This window comes from Mobula birostris, chromosome 27 (genome assembly GCF_030028105.1).
Source record: "Mobula birostris isolate sMobBir1 chromosome 27, sMobBir1.hap1, whole genome shotgun sequence".
NCBI lineage: Eukaryota > Metazoa > Chordata > Chondrichthyes > Myliobatiformes > Myliobatidae > Mobula > Mobula birostris.
Window position 1 is genome coordinate 21,478,672 of NC_092396.1, and position 14,853 is coordinate 21,493,524.

Here is a 14,853-nt window from a genome sequence, read left to right on the forward strand (position 1 = left end):
ACATCACTCCACAATTACCGCTGACTTCTTACGGGTATTCACGCGCTGTACTGAATGTGGTACGTTGAGAAGCAGAGCTGTACACTTGAAAGGGATGAGCATCGTAAGAAGAACGATATGGCTGGAGGCTTATCTGTTGGTGTTATAGAGCACCCCTGCACCAAAACAGGTCCTGTACGAACCTGTTTTTCTGCCTAGTCCCATCTACCTGTATCTGGGCCATGACCCTCCCTACCCCCCTGATCCATTCAATGCTGCAGTTGAACTCACAATTACCACTTCTGCTGGCAGCTCGTTTCACATTCTGAGTGAAGAGATTTCCCCTCAGATTCCCCTTAAATATTTTACCTTTCACTCTAAACCTTTGTCTTCTAGTCCCCTAACTTCTTATTTTAACCAATATGCAGCACTATACAATTTTAGTCTTACTGAACCTCAGGGGAAAAAGCTTGTAGGTATTTACCCTATCTATACCCCTCATAGTTTTGTGTATCTCTATCAAATCTCCCCTCATTCTCCTGCGCTCCGGGGAATAATGGCCTAACCTATTCAGCCTTTCCTGCTAACTCAGTCCTTAAGTCCTGGCAACATCCTTGTCAACTTTCTCTGCACTCTTTCAATCTTTGATATATTTCCTGTGACCAGAACTGCGCACACTACTCCAAATTTGGCCTCACCAACGTCTTCTTCAACCTCAATGCCTTCTAGTAGATGTGAGAGATTTTGCTAACATCCTCGTTAGGACCAAGCATAGACACAATAGGTTGAATGAACTCTTCCTAAGCCTGATTCAAATGAAGGTTTTGGCAGTATGCAGAGTTTGCTATTGAAAATTGTGCCCTACGTTCAGGGACCCATAGCTCTGGTGCATCAAACTTTGCTCTCATGGTGGAAAAGATGCAGCTAGCAGAATGATCAAGGTATTCAAATCATTTCTCCTCGGGATGCAGAGGATCAATCAAAACTCTGTGATTTAGAGAACTGCAACAAAGCATAACTTCACCAAATGTGGATTGGTTCTTGAAATAGTTTAACGTGGAAGTTAATCAGGATAAGCAGCTTGGATCTTTCAAAGTTCAACTCGTTCATTACCCTGTACACTCATAAGTCACTGTTCATGACTGCTAGAACAGGAGAGTGGATCAAATTGATCAATTTTCTCTTCATCCTTGAGTTATCAGGATCAGGTTTAATTTCACTGACATATGTCATAAAATGTGTTATTGTGCAGCAGCAGTACAGTTTAGTAGATAAAATGCATAAATTACTATTAGAAATATATAAAATATATACAATACCATGCAAAAGTCTTAGGTGTACACACACACACACACACACACACACACACACACACACACACACACACACACACACATATAGAGAGCTAGGCGTTGTTGGCGCGTGGCCAAGTGCTTAAGGCGTCAGTGTAGTGATCTGAAGTCGTTAGTTCGAGCCTCAGCAGAGGCAGCGCCTTGAGCAAGGCACTTAACCACACACTGCTCTGCGACGACACTGGTGCCAAGCTGTACCGGCCCTAGTGCCCTTCCCTTGGACAACGTCGGTGTCGTGGAGAGGGGAGACTTGCAGCATGGGCAACTGCCGGTCTTCCATACAACCTTGCCCAGACCTGCGCCCTAGAAACCTTCCAAGGCGCAAATCCATGGTCTTACAAGACTAATGGATGCCTGTATAGAGCTAGGGTGCACAGTACTCTAAATCACGTCTTTCCAGTTACCAAATAACACTTAGTACTACTGAGCTAATACAAAACAAAGTTCTCTTATTTCTGTTTCCCAACCACCTTCTTATTTTATCCAATATGTAGTACTGTGCAAAAAGAGAGCAGAAATAGTGAGGTAGTGTTTGTGGGTTGGCTCGCTGTCCATTCAGAGACCTGACCGAGCTGCTTCTAAGACATTGAGTGTGTTTTCCAGCTCCCGACCCTCCTCCCCGATGGTAGTAATGAGAAGAGAGCGTGCCCCTGGTGATGGGGGTCCGAATGCTGCCTGTGTAACAGAACTGCCTTTTGAAGGTGTTCTCCGTGCCAGGGAGGCCAGTGCCAATGATGCACCCCTCTGCAGCTTTTTCCTATCCCGTGCGGGTGGCCCAAGGTTACTTCGCTTCTGCACAGATTTCACCAATACATAAGCCATTCACTTACTGTGAATTTTTCAATTTTTTCCTGGCGTAGAAGGGGGTCCTTCAGGCCGTCAAGTCTATGCTGCTCACAGAGAAATCCCATTCTCCATTTATTTTCAGGTAATCCGTTTGCTTTCACACACCCATCAGCTCCAGCCTGATTCTTCTTCTGCCTACCTATGCTAAGTCTAGTCTAATTGACCTGACATCTTTGGGATGTGGAGGTCAGGGAGAAGGTGGAAGCTTCATAGGGCTGACATCGGAGGTCAGTAGAGCTGTGAGGGAGCAACGCCAACTACCGTGTGGCCCTTCCTTGTTTCTGTCCTCTAATTGTTGCTTTAAATACATGCACCATGAGGGACTGCTTCCTTCACCCACTTGTTAGAGTGGTGTACTGTAGATTGGGTTGGGTGCTGTCAGTTTGAGCCTTCAACGAAGGGGAAACAATCTGATTCATTGGGAATATGTGTTGTGAGGCGTTGCCCCCGAGACGGCGAGGTCAAGGGGTGGGCGATCTATTCTGAGCATCCTCCAGACTCCGCACTGGCGGGTCACTGGACTTCTGGACCATCTTGCAGCATGGTGTGTTTGTAACAACTAGGAGCTTAATGCTATCTAGACAGCGGAAAGGAGGATCGACTTCCACCAACAGCCCCCTACCTGCACCCCTCCCTTGGAAATTAATGGTCAGGCTGTGTCTGTGGTCGAGTCACTCAAGTTCCTGGGAACTACCAACACACTGAAGTGGGGCAAGCTCATCACCCAGTGGAGATTGCTCTTCCTATACCAGCTTCGGAAACTTAACATCTCAGGCTGAATCATGATGAATTTTTACTCAGCCGTCACTGAGATTGTTGTGACCATCTCCATCACTGTTTGATTTCCCGCTGCCTCCTCCTTCTCCAAGTCCAGCTTTGCGGTGAGTGGTTCACTTAGCGGAGAGGATCGTTGGCTGTCAGCTGCCGACATTAAAAGACCTGTTCATCGGCAGAGTGAAGAAAAGAGATGAAAAAGTTACTGCTGACTCCACCTACCCCAGCAGTCACCCATTCACCAGATTGCCATCAGGGAGAGGCTACAAGTCCATCGCCACCAGGACTACACGTCGTCTCCCAATCTTCTTTCCTGTAGCTGTCCAGTTTTTCAACAAAGCTCACTTGGGTGTAATACCCAAACTGTCCCTGCAAAACATCCATTCCTGCTGTCCTTGTTGTGTGGAAGAAGTGAGCAGGAGCCAGAGACAACGCCAAAGGGCGGAGATGTCAGGTCTTTAGTCTATTGTGGGCCACACTTGCTGAAGTCTGCTCACCTATTCTCCATACAGAATAGATCAGATCGTTATCTATTAGTTATGAGGTGAATCTGGAGATTTGTTTAACAACCTCTAACCTGGATTGAATTCAAGAGATTACTCTGTTTCCATCAAGGAAATTGCTTTGTTTAACCCGCTGAATGGACACAAGAGAGGCAGACTTGGTGGTGGGGACAGGCCACGGAGAGGAATATGTTTAATTGCATTCTGGTGGTTTGAACAATTTCACCTGATTCGAGTCGCTGCAAGGAAGGAGAGTGACTAATGGTGCAGCACAGGCATTGGTTTTACAGGCCTGGTCACAACTCACTCGTATTTTGACCACATCAACCACATTCTGGCCAGCCTGATAAATCATAGAGTCATAAATGAATAAATAAATATTTCAAATTTTTCTTCAAAGTTCAATTTACTCATCGGTTATGTCGCAAGGATTTCATCTTCCAAACCCAATAATAGTCATAGCACTACAGCAGAGAAACAGGCCCTTCAGCCCATCTAGTCTGTGCTGGACTATTATTCTGCCCTGTCTGGTTGACCTGCATCCAGACCACAGCCTTCCATACCCCTTCCATCAATGTACCTATCCAAATTTCTCTTAAATGTTGAATCAAACCCACATCGCCACTTCTGTTGGCAGCTCTTTCCACACTCTCACCACCCTCTCACCACCCTCTGAGTGAAGACGATCCCCCTCATGTTCCCCTTAAACATTTCACCTTTCACCCTGAACCCATGACCCCTAGCTCTAGTCTCACCCAACCTCAGTGGAAAAAAGCCTGCTTGCATTTATTCCATCTATACCCCTCGTAATTTTGTGTACTTCTATCAAATCTCCCCTCATTCTCCTACGCTCCAAGGAATAACTTACCTACAGCCCATTATGCCACTGGCATTTAGGACAGCAATGAATGTCCCCCATCTCTGTCTGTTCATACTGTCGCACGCAGATGTAGAAGGATTCTTCATTGCCGTCCCTGTAACAATTTTGTTTGACCGGTCAGGGTTGTTGGCTCTGAACTGAACCCCTGAACATAGAGAACTGGTGAACCACTCTTAGTCTGGCCTCTACCCTTCGACCCATTTGACATGGATGACCCTACCAAGAGCCAGAGCACAAGGTCCTGACTCCAGCCGACATCTCTCTCCAGGCCATTGAGGCGCACAAGCCTCCAAACCCTACGACAAGGCTGGATGTACAAGGAATAAAGTCCTAACCTATTCAACCTCTCCCTATAACTCTAATCCTTGAGTTCCGGTGACGTCGTTGCAAATTTTCTCTGCGCTCTTTCAGTCTTACTGGTATCTTTGAAGAAGGTCTCCCACTTCTGATCCCGATGCCATGAAGACTGCTGGCGTATACGCCTCTTGCACAGAAATAGCTTCGGCCGTGCTGCCAGCAGGGTCCTGAAGGCTGGGGACTGGGATGACACGCTGGAGGGTCACTGGTGCTTTGGGAGCCTTCGAGCAACAGAAAGAGGGGGAAGGAGAGAATAGACAAGCAGCAAGAGAAGCTTGTTGTTTGTGCCACGATGTCTTAACCTTCATGGTAGGATTTATATTGGCTGAGTCACATTTATGGAATCTGTGTGCGGTAATAATGTAAACCTCATATTTCACAGATTCTTTTGGAAGGAACACTTTTATTAAAACCAGTTCTCATTGGAACAGGATAATCATGGGTCAACCCTTCAGCAGATCTGATCCTTGATTGTGTGTTCTTCATTCTGTTCCGTGCGTGTTTGTCTGCCTGCCTGTCTTGAGCCTGTCAGAGATCATCATATTGGAATTCGACTGAATTCTTCATTGTAGCTTCCTTAAAAGTTGATTCCCTTCATGTGCTGCTGTGATTTATGTCCAGGCCTGCAGTTGATGAAAAAGGGAGATTTCTGGCTCGCTATCCTGAAATTCTTCGGACAAGCTCTGCATCCAAGTATGTCAATAGATTTGCCGATGGGAGGGAGGGAGGAAATGCTTGCATTTCACAGACACAGCCCAGGGGTCCTGTGGACCCTTACCATTAACCGAGGGGTCCGTACCCTAATCCTTACCCTAGGAAGAGGCCCTCGTGCTGTTTTATCTCCACTTCATAAAATTGTGGCTGATTAGAAGTGATTTGTAGATAATGAAGTAATTTTAAGGTGTAGTCACTGTTGCCTTGCAGGAATAGTAGTTACTGGAAGCCCACACAGCAAGCTCCCCAAACAGCAGAGAGTTAAAGAGTTAAAGGTCATCAATTTTAGTTTTGAGGATAAAGGATCAATTTTGGATAGCACGCTGGGTTTTCTTGGATGTGCCATTGTCAAGGCTTTACTGCCCATTGAAAACATGATGGTGAGCTGCTATCTTGAAAACCTCTACAGCAGGGGTTCCCAACCTTTTTTATGCCATGGACCAATACCAATAAGCGTGGTGTCCATGGACCGCGGGTTGGGAACCCCCAATCCACAGTCTTTATGGTGAAGATTCTGCAACATTGGGAAGGAAGTTCGAAGAAGTATAACACAGCAACAATGCAGGACCAGTGATGCTCTTTCCAAATCAGGATGGAGAGAAATCTGCAGATGATGGTGTTCCCCATTGGCCAAGGACCCTTTTGCCCTGTTTTGGTGGCAGAGGTCACGAGTTTTGGAGGTACTGTTGAAATTACGTAGGCAAATCACAGCAGCGTGTTTTGTAACTGGTACAGATTAAAACAACAGTGATAACCGCAGCTCAACCCAGAAATAATCGTAATCAATTCCCACTTCAGAAAAAAGCAATTTGTCACACACACAATATTGCGATATATATCTGGTTTCCTGAGCCCATGTTGACAAACCTTGCCCTTCACCACGTGGTATCTCAGAAGCACACATTCAAAATTATTGTTAACATCTGCTGTTTATTAGAAGGCACTAACCAAAAATAGTTATTCAGTTCTTCCATCTGGAAGTGAATCATTCACTATGGAATCATGTGGAAAATTTTACTAATTTGTCTTAGCTAATTAATTATATACCAACCTTGTATTTTTATGATGGCCTTCAGGGTTGCAAAGAGCTCTTGGCAAAATAGGATCTACCACTAAAACTTGCTGCTGAGTGGTTGGTGTTCAGCCTCTGAGAGGTGGAAGCCTGTTTTCCAGACCAACTCTGATGCAGTTTTCTCAAATGAAAATATTGACTCTTCCCATCCACTGATGCTGACTGACCTGACGAGGGTTTTTGTTACAGTGATTGCCCATTGAAGGGGCATGTTTAATTTGCATCCATCTCTTGCAATCTGTCTGGCTTTGCTACGTGTCTATGAGTCAGCTGCCTTCTTTAGCTGCCACGTGCCATTAATTCCATTTGTGGATATTCTTATCATCTTTCTCCCATGTATTGAAGTGCCTCCACAGGTGGCAATTTGACTGTTTCTGCTGTGACATCGAAACAGATTGTGCACAATGTGAGTGGTGGTCTTCCAATAACTGTGTAAGGTGTGGCAGTGAAACCCAGTTCCAGTGTTAACTGGCGAAGAACTTTACAATGCATTTCCAACATTGTTATTCTCAAACGTTTGTCTTCAATAACTCCCTCTTTCTTTATCTTGCAGGGAGCATGGCTGGAACAGGGTTTAACTCTCGACTTGACCCCTTCACCATTCCCAGTGTTTACCAAGATATTAGATCTTGTAAACCCATGTGTTCCAATCTCCTTTTTTTTTTGTCTTTCAACTGCAAGTTTTTTTGTTCTTGGCATTTGGAACTGCTGTATGTTTAGGAGCTCTGCCAATGGAAAAATAATGGGGCTCTCAGTGTAAGAAAAAGCAGAAACTTGAGTTAGTCACAGTTTGTAGTTGAGTCCAGCAACGTCTGCATGTGTTGTGCATATGCATGCTTCTTACGGTTATGCAGCCACGTATCACCAGAGCCTTTAGCAGCCAGCTGAAACCAGACAGAAATACGTCGCGTTTTCTGTTAATCTTTTCATTTTGGCTTGGTGGACAACACAAATGTCTTCAAGCCACCAGCTCAAGCTCCAGTCTAAATCCTAGGCATATAATGAAGGCTGTAGCATGCACTTTGTGGCCACTTCATTGGGTACCTCCTGTACCTAATAAAGTGGCCACTGAGTATACGTCAAGTTCAAAGATTCAAAGTATATTTATTATCAAAGAAAGTATAAATTATACGACCTTGAGATTTGTCTGCTTACAGGCGGCCACAAAGCAAGAAGCTGGAAAGAACCCAATTTTTAAAAAAAGACCAACACCTGATGCGCAGAGAAAGAGAAAAACAATCACAAATCGTGCAAACAATAGAAGCGAGCAGCAGCATTCGGAACCAAAATGAGTCCTTGAGTCCCGCTCCCCAGAGCGGCCCAGAGTAGGCTCGAAGCCTCAGTCTCAGTTCATCATGTTAGCGGGGCAAATCGGCGCGGAGCTTGCGGGCCCGAAACACAACAGCCTGGGGAGTCTCACAGCCTTAGCACCGCGGAGTTAGGAGCAAACATCGCAGGAGCGCGAGCAAAATCGGCCCGTCTCTCACCTCTGGTCCCGACACCTCGCCTTCCCAGTCTATGCAGGCCAGCAGTTTTTTTTAATTGTTCGTGGTCTTCTGCTGCTGTAGCCCATCCACCTCAAGGTTCGACATGTTGTGCGTTCAGAGATGTTCTCCTAAACACTACTGTTGTAACGCGGGGTTATCTGAGTTACTGTCACCTTCCTGTCAGTTTGAACCAGTCTGGCCATTCCCTCTTTCATTAACAAAGCATTTTTGCCCACAGAACTGCCACTCACTGGATGTTGTTTTGTTCTTTGCACCATTCTCTGTAAACGCTAGGAACTGTTGTGTCTGAAAATCCCAGGAGATCAGCAGTTTCTGAGATACTTAAACCACCCCATCTGGCACCAACAATCATTCCACAGTCAAAGACACTTAGATCACACTTCTTCCCCATTCTGATGTTTGGCCTGAACAACAACTGAACCTCTTGACCATGTCTGCATGCTTTTATGTATTGAGTTGCTGCCACATGATTGGCTGATTCGATATTTTCATTAACGAGCAGGTGTGCAAGTGTTCCTAATAAAGTGGCCACTGAGTGTATCTCTTCCATGGGTGGGTAAAGAAGGATGGTAAGTTATCCTGGTAACTTGGCCGGTCCTCCCTGGCATACTACAAAAACAAATCCATGTCACTTTCTGCCTGAAGTCTTGTTTGGTTGCAGTATAGAAGGGGGCTATTCAGCCCATTGAGTTCATGCTGACATTAGGGAAGGGCAGTCTCACGTGCCCTTCTTCCTTGCTGTCTACGTATGGTCCTGCAAAATACTTATCGAGCTTCTGGCTGAATACCACAGCCAAATCTCTCCCCAGTGCGTGCCAAACTCTACCTACTCACAACACAGTGTGTTCTCAAGCTGCTTAGTATCTGCCTGATAAGAGCATAAAACAGTACCAATTATATCATAATAGCTTGTCACTGGATGTGCAGTTCTTAGAAGGCACAAAGAGGAGGAGATATTTCACTGCACAAGAGGTTGTGCTTCTTTGGAAACTTTTTTTGCAGGAAAACAGAATGTCGAAGGAACTCTGCGAGTCAGGCAGCAACTAGAGAGGCAAAAGACACAAGTTGACTTTGACAGGTGTTGAGTTCTTCCAGTGTTCTGTTTTCTTTTGTGTGAATTTTTGGAATTCATTACTCAGAGGGCCATTGATACTTGGTAATTGATTCTATGTACGAATGAGATCCACTGATTTTTGGACATTGAGGAAATCAGCAGATATGGGGATTGGACAGGAAAGTTGACAATGATCTTATTGAATGATGGAGTATGCTAAAGAGGCCAGGTAACCCACTCCTGTTCTCTTTTTTTTTGCAAATTATTCTTTCCCTTTCTCAGCCTTGGTGCCTTACAACCTCACTCCTGTTACATGTTCGTCAGTTTTAAAATTCCATTTAAACACCAGCAGTTTGCAGCCTTGGACTCAACAACACTTGGGTAACTTTATCCTTCAGGGAGCTCGAACAAGGACAGCTATAGATTTCCAGCAATGTTGTCACCAGATACAGAAATAGCTTGAATGCAGATCGCCTGATGATGGTTGCCAGAGAGAGTTAACAGTTTCTCCAGAGTTGTCAAGCAGGGTCCTTACTGCAGTGTGCGCACCATGGGGAAAGAATGACAGTGGAAAATGTGAAGCTGCCTTTCTCTCATGAATGTTTGATTTTTTTTTTAAATTTCTGCTTTTCCAACTATTTTTCACAACCCCTGCAAAGTAGGGAATAAAGACTAGAGAATGCCGTACAGTTTCCCTGCTCTGGAATACAGACACACAGCTGTAGTCCACTTCATGGGGTTTCTCTGCATTTGATCTTGTAAATACGGCTGTTTTTTAAAAAAAAATCAAAATCTGGCAAATTTATATTCTTCATCTGGCTTTACAACTGAATCCTCAGAGAGGAATTGGATAAGAAGATTGTGTGTGGAGAAAATGTGGCATTATTTAAGAAGAATCTAGTCTGTTTGGAATTATGGGCAATTTGAAACACATATACCAAGTCCAACATTCCCCACGATATATTATGGTTCTAATAGGAACAAATCTACTCTAGGCACGCAGTTTCATAGACATACTGCTCCCTTGGTGTTGTCGGGAGACTGTTCCAGGATTTAGACCAACAGTGAAGAACGAGAATCAGGTTTTATATCACTGACATATGTTGTGAAATTTGTTTGTCTTGTGGCTGCAGTATATTGCAATACATAATAATAAAAAAATACATAAATTATTCCGTGGATTCCAGTTAATTGGGCCATCTGTTAATCAGGACAGCCGTTCAATTGGGACGACTATTAAAGAAATTGGGAAATAGCAGAGGTTCCCTTTGTTTGCGTAGGACAATATGTTGCCACAGTAGTGGGTCCCGGAGATTGGAATTTAATTCCGGCACTGATCTGTAAGGAGCCTCTGTGTGTCCTTCCCGTGGAATGTGCGGGTTTACCCCGAGTCCTCCTGTTTCGTCCCACAGTCTGAAGATGTACTGGGTAGGTTAAATTGGTCATTGTAAATTGTCCTGTGATTGGGTTAAAGTTAATTGAGCTTGTCAGGGGGATGGTGGGACGTTGTACCTCGAAGAGCTGGAAGGGCCGGCTCCTTGCTGTGTCGCTGAATAAAACGAATAAACTAATTGGGGCAGCAGACTTGTCGAGCACTTTCTAACAAGCGTCAGTCACGTGCGCATCGTGTAGCCGTAAGACACTACACCATGCTTGGAGCGAGCAGTTTTTAAATAGTGTCAGTTGCCTGTGTTTGTGTTCAAAAAGCAGGGATCTTTGTCACTGATAGTTGGTGAGACATAAGCAGTAAGACAATTCAGAATGGTTTTGCTCACTGCAGTTTCAAGCATTCAAGCTTTGAGATGCCAGAAATGGCCAGGAGTGAAAATGAAACGATTTCACTACTTCAACTAGTTAGAGACCACGAAGAATTTGAAGGTATGGACAATCAGCTTGAATGTTACGTTTGGTCCCCACTGGACACTCAGCTCTCACCCGTGGCTCCAAGTAGCTGTTTGCACATGACAGTGGCCACACCTGATACAGCACTTTGACTGGCAGGCTGAACCAGGTAAGGGTAGCCGGCGGGTGAGATAGGGACACGCCTGCCCTGCCTGCAAAGTCAGCCTCAGCAGGCGGGGCAGATGGGACCTACAGTGAGATCCAGTGGCCAGGAAGGTGGTCCTGCAACACTACATGGAGAGCGAAGGGAGTGACAAGGCATCGAATACGTCACGGTCATCACTGCAACTGGAAAGAGGCCATTTGTGACGTCTACTCGCACCACTGGACCCGGACTTGAGGTTGAGAGAGTAGATCTGTTCCAGTTTTCCACTTTTACACACTCTTCCCTCGTGAGATTCCTGTCATCGCATATGACAGATAATCGCCTATAGTATTGGTAGTGTTCTAATTTGTTCTGTATTTCTTTTAAGTATGTAATCTGTTACTCAGTTAAATGGTAGTTAGTCTTTTTCATTGCTTTTTAAGTATTTCCATGAAACTTGAGCTAATTGGGGCAGCAGCTTAATTGGGCCAAAATGTACTGGTTCCAATGAGTACCAATTAACTGGAATAAATATTATTTTATATAATGTGTGTGTATATATAAATATTCACACACACACACACACACACACACACACACACACACACACACACACACACACACACACACACACATTGTCATAGTCATACTTTATTGATCCCAGGGGGAAATTGCTTTTCGTTACAGTTGCACCATAAATAATAAATAATCATGGAACCATAAATAGTTAAATAGTAATATGTAAATTATGCCAGTAAATTATGAAATAAGTCCAGGACCAGCCTATCGGCTCAGGGTGTCTGACCCTCCAAGGGAGGAGTTGTAAAGTTTGATGGCCACAGGCAGGAATGACTTCCTATGACGCTCTGTGCTGCATCTTGGAGGAATGAGTCTCTGGCTGAATGTACTCCTGTGCCCACCCAGTACATTATGTAGTGGATGGGAGACACTGACCAAGATGGCATGCAACTTGGACAGCATCCTCTTTTCAGACACCACCGTTAGAGAGTCCAGTTCCATCCCCACAACATCACTGGCCTTACAAATGAGTTTGTTGATTCTGTTGGTGTCTGCTACCCTCAGCCTGCTGCCCCAGCACACAACAGCAAACATGATCGCACTGGCCATCACAGACTCGTAGAACATCCTCAGCATCGTCCGGCAGATGTTAAAGGACCTAAGTGTGTGTGTGTTTTGTTATTATTATAGGCATCCATTAGTATCGTGAGACCATGGATTTGCGCCTTGGAAGGTTTCCAGGGTGCAGGCCTGGGCAAGGTTGTATGGAAGACCGGCAGTTGCCCATACTGCAAGCCTCCCCTCTCCACACCGCCGATGTTGTCCAAGGGAAGGGCACTAGGGCCAATACAACTTGGCACCAGTGTTGTCGCAGAGCAATGTGTGGTAAAGTGCCTATATATGTGTGTGTGTGTGTATATGTACACATATATATCAGTTGCTTGGTCTTATTGGCTTTGAGTGCAAGGCTGTTGTTGCGACACCACTCAACCAGCTGATCTTTATCACTCCTGTACACGTCCTTGTCGCCATCTGAGAGACAGAGGAGTGAAATAGAGGTGTGACGGTGGTGAAATAACAGAGTGCATTTCCAAGTTGATATGGTGTGGGACTTGTAGGTGGTGGCATTTCCTGTGCATCTGTTAGTGATCATATGTTTGGGAGGTGCTGCTGTAATAGTTCAGGTGAGTAACTAGTGCCTTTTCCAGCTGGTACACACTGCTGTATCCCGATGGAGAAACAGAAAGTTCTGGAAACACTCAGCAGGGCAGGTTACTGTTTCAGGTCATCAGAAGCAGAAAGGAGAAGGTGGGGGAGAATAAAGGGAACATCTGTGATGGGATGAAACCTAATCGAGCAGTTACAATTATATGATGTTTTTTAGTTCGTGCCATGTGTTACTGATAGCCTGATTGATTGTAGGATATGTTCAGCAGGTCTCAGAGAGAGGAAGCGGAGTCGATTCTGATACAGACAGAGAGAGCCAGTTGCCTAAAGTCGGAAGATTTGGTATAGAGTCTGGAAGTTCTTTGTCCTGAGGTTTAGAATGTGTTGGGTTGCACTTGTACACATTCCTGTCACCCCACATCTTAATTACAGACTCTGTGTGGTTCACCTTGTCATCCATCAGCAGCGACACCATTTCAAAGTTCAAGGTAAAGTTATTTACCAAAGTGTATCTACCTCACCACATACAACCCTGAGACTCGTTCTCTTGTGGGCATACTCAATAAATCTATAGACTAATACCATAATAGAATCAATGAAAGACCGCCCAACTTGGGCGCTTAACCACAGTGCAGAAGACAGCATACTGTGCAAGTACAAATAGAAAGAAATAATAATAATAATAAATAAACAAATAATAAACATTGAGAATATGAGATGAAGGGTCCTTGAAAGTGAGTCCATTGGTCGTGGGAGCATTCCAGTGATGGGGCGAGTGAAATTATGCCCTTTGGTTCAAGAGCCTGATCCTGAACCTGGTGATGTGAGTCCTGAGGCTCCTGTACCTTCTTCATGGTGGCAGCAGTGAGAAGTGAGCATGTCCTGGGTGGTGGGGGTCCCTGATTTCCTACGACAGCGTTTCATGTAGATGTGCTCAGCGGTGGGAAGGGCTTTACCCGTGATGGACTGGGCTGTATCCAGTACTTTTTGTAGGATTTTCCTTTCAAGGGTATTGGTGTTTCCCTACCAGGCTGCAATGCAGCCAGTCAGTATACTCTCCACTACACATCTATTGAAGTTTGTCAAAGTTTTAGATGTCACATTGAATCTCCATAGACTCCTAAGGAAGTAGAGGCGCTGCCCAGGACAGCTCCTCCAAAATAATAACACCGAGAAATTTAAAGTTACTGACCCTCTCCACCTCTGATCCTCCAATGAGGACTGGCTCTTGGACCTCTGGGATCTTCTAAAGTCAATATTCGGTTTTGCTGATACTGAGTGAGTGGTTGTTGTGGTACCACTTAGTCAGATTTTCAACCTCCCTCTTGTATGCTGTCTCATCGCCACCTTTGATCCCGCCTATGACAGTGGCGTCATCGGCGAACTTGAATGTGGCACTGGAGCTGTGCTTAGCCTCACACTCATAAGTATAAAGCAAGGAGAGCAGGGGGATAAGCACGCAGCTTGTGGTTCACCACAGTTGTTAAATTTTGCAAGTTCTTATGTCCAGATCAAGTGCCTCTCCTCACTTTTCAACAGAGGTTTTAACTCGTCTAGGTGCTCTACCACAGAGTGTGAAATACGTATCTCACACCATTATTCATGATAATTTCCATCAAATAAAATTCAGACTTGGTATCACCTCTTTTTTTTGATGAATTTGCTTCAGATTTGTCAGCAGTGAAGATGCCACTTTCTGGATGCATCAAAGCGCCACGTTTTTTGCAAATGAAAAGGTGCCCAAGGACAGTGCGCAGTGCCCTAATCCATGTTCCCATTGTATTCATCAGGGCGCATTGCAAAAACTCCGGCCTGCCAATGAGGTCAAAGTCTTCATCTCTAGTCGGACGGACACGGGTGTCCACGCTCTGTGTAATTCTGCTCACTTTGACATACGGAGAAAGGAGGGGAAGCAGCCATTTTCAGAGGAGCTTCTGGTCAATGCCCTGAACTTCCATTTAAAACCCGAGCCAATCAGGTTAGTGACGGGGATGGAGTAACCTCTTGCTTTGAAAGGCCTACAATGCATATTAATTGGTGGTAAGTTCTTTTTCTTCATGTCATCTTCAAAAACACATTTGGGAAAAGTATCTGGATGTCTTCTGTTATTCAAGTAGCACACACAGAATGCTGGAGCAACT

At 44.9% G+C, this 14,853-nt stretch overlaps 1 protein-coding gene across 2 annotated transcripts in view; it reads left to right on the plus strand.

Annotated features, from left to right (window-relative positions):
• Nucleotides 1-14,853, plus strand: part of pusl1 (pseudouridine synthase like 1) — a 101,939-nt gene that overhangs the window by 21,729 nt on the left and 65,357 nt on the right. For both annotated transcript variants that reach the window (XM_072245069.1, XM_072245070.1), the window contains exon 3: nt 14,503-14,690. In XM_072245069.1, the coding sequence (XP_072101170.1) occupies nt 14,503-14,690 (188 nt within the window). The remainder of the gene's footprint in view (nt 1-14,502; nt 14,691-14,853) is intronic.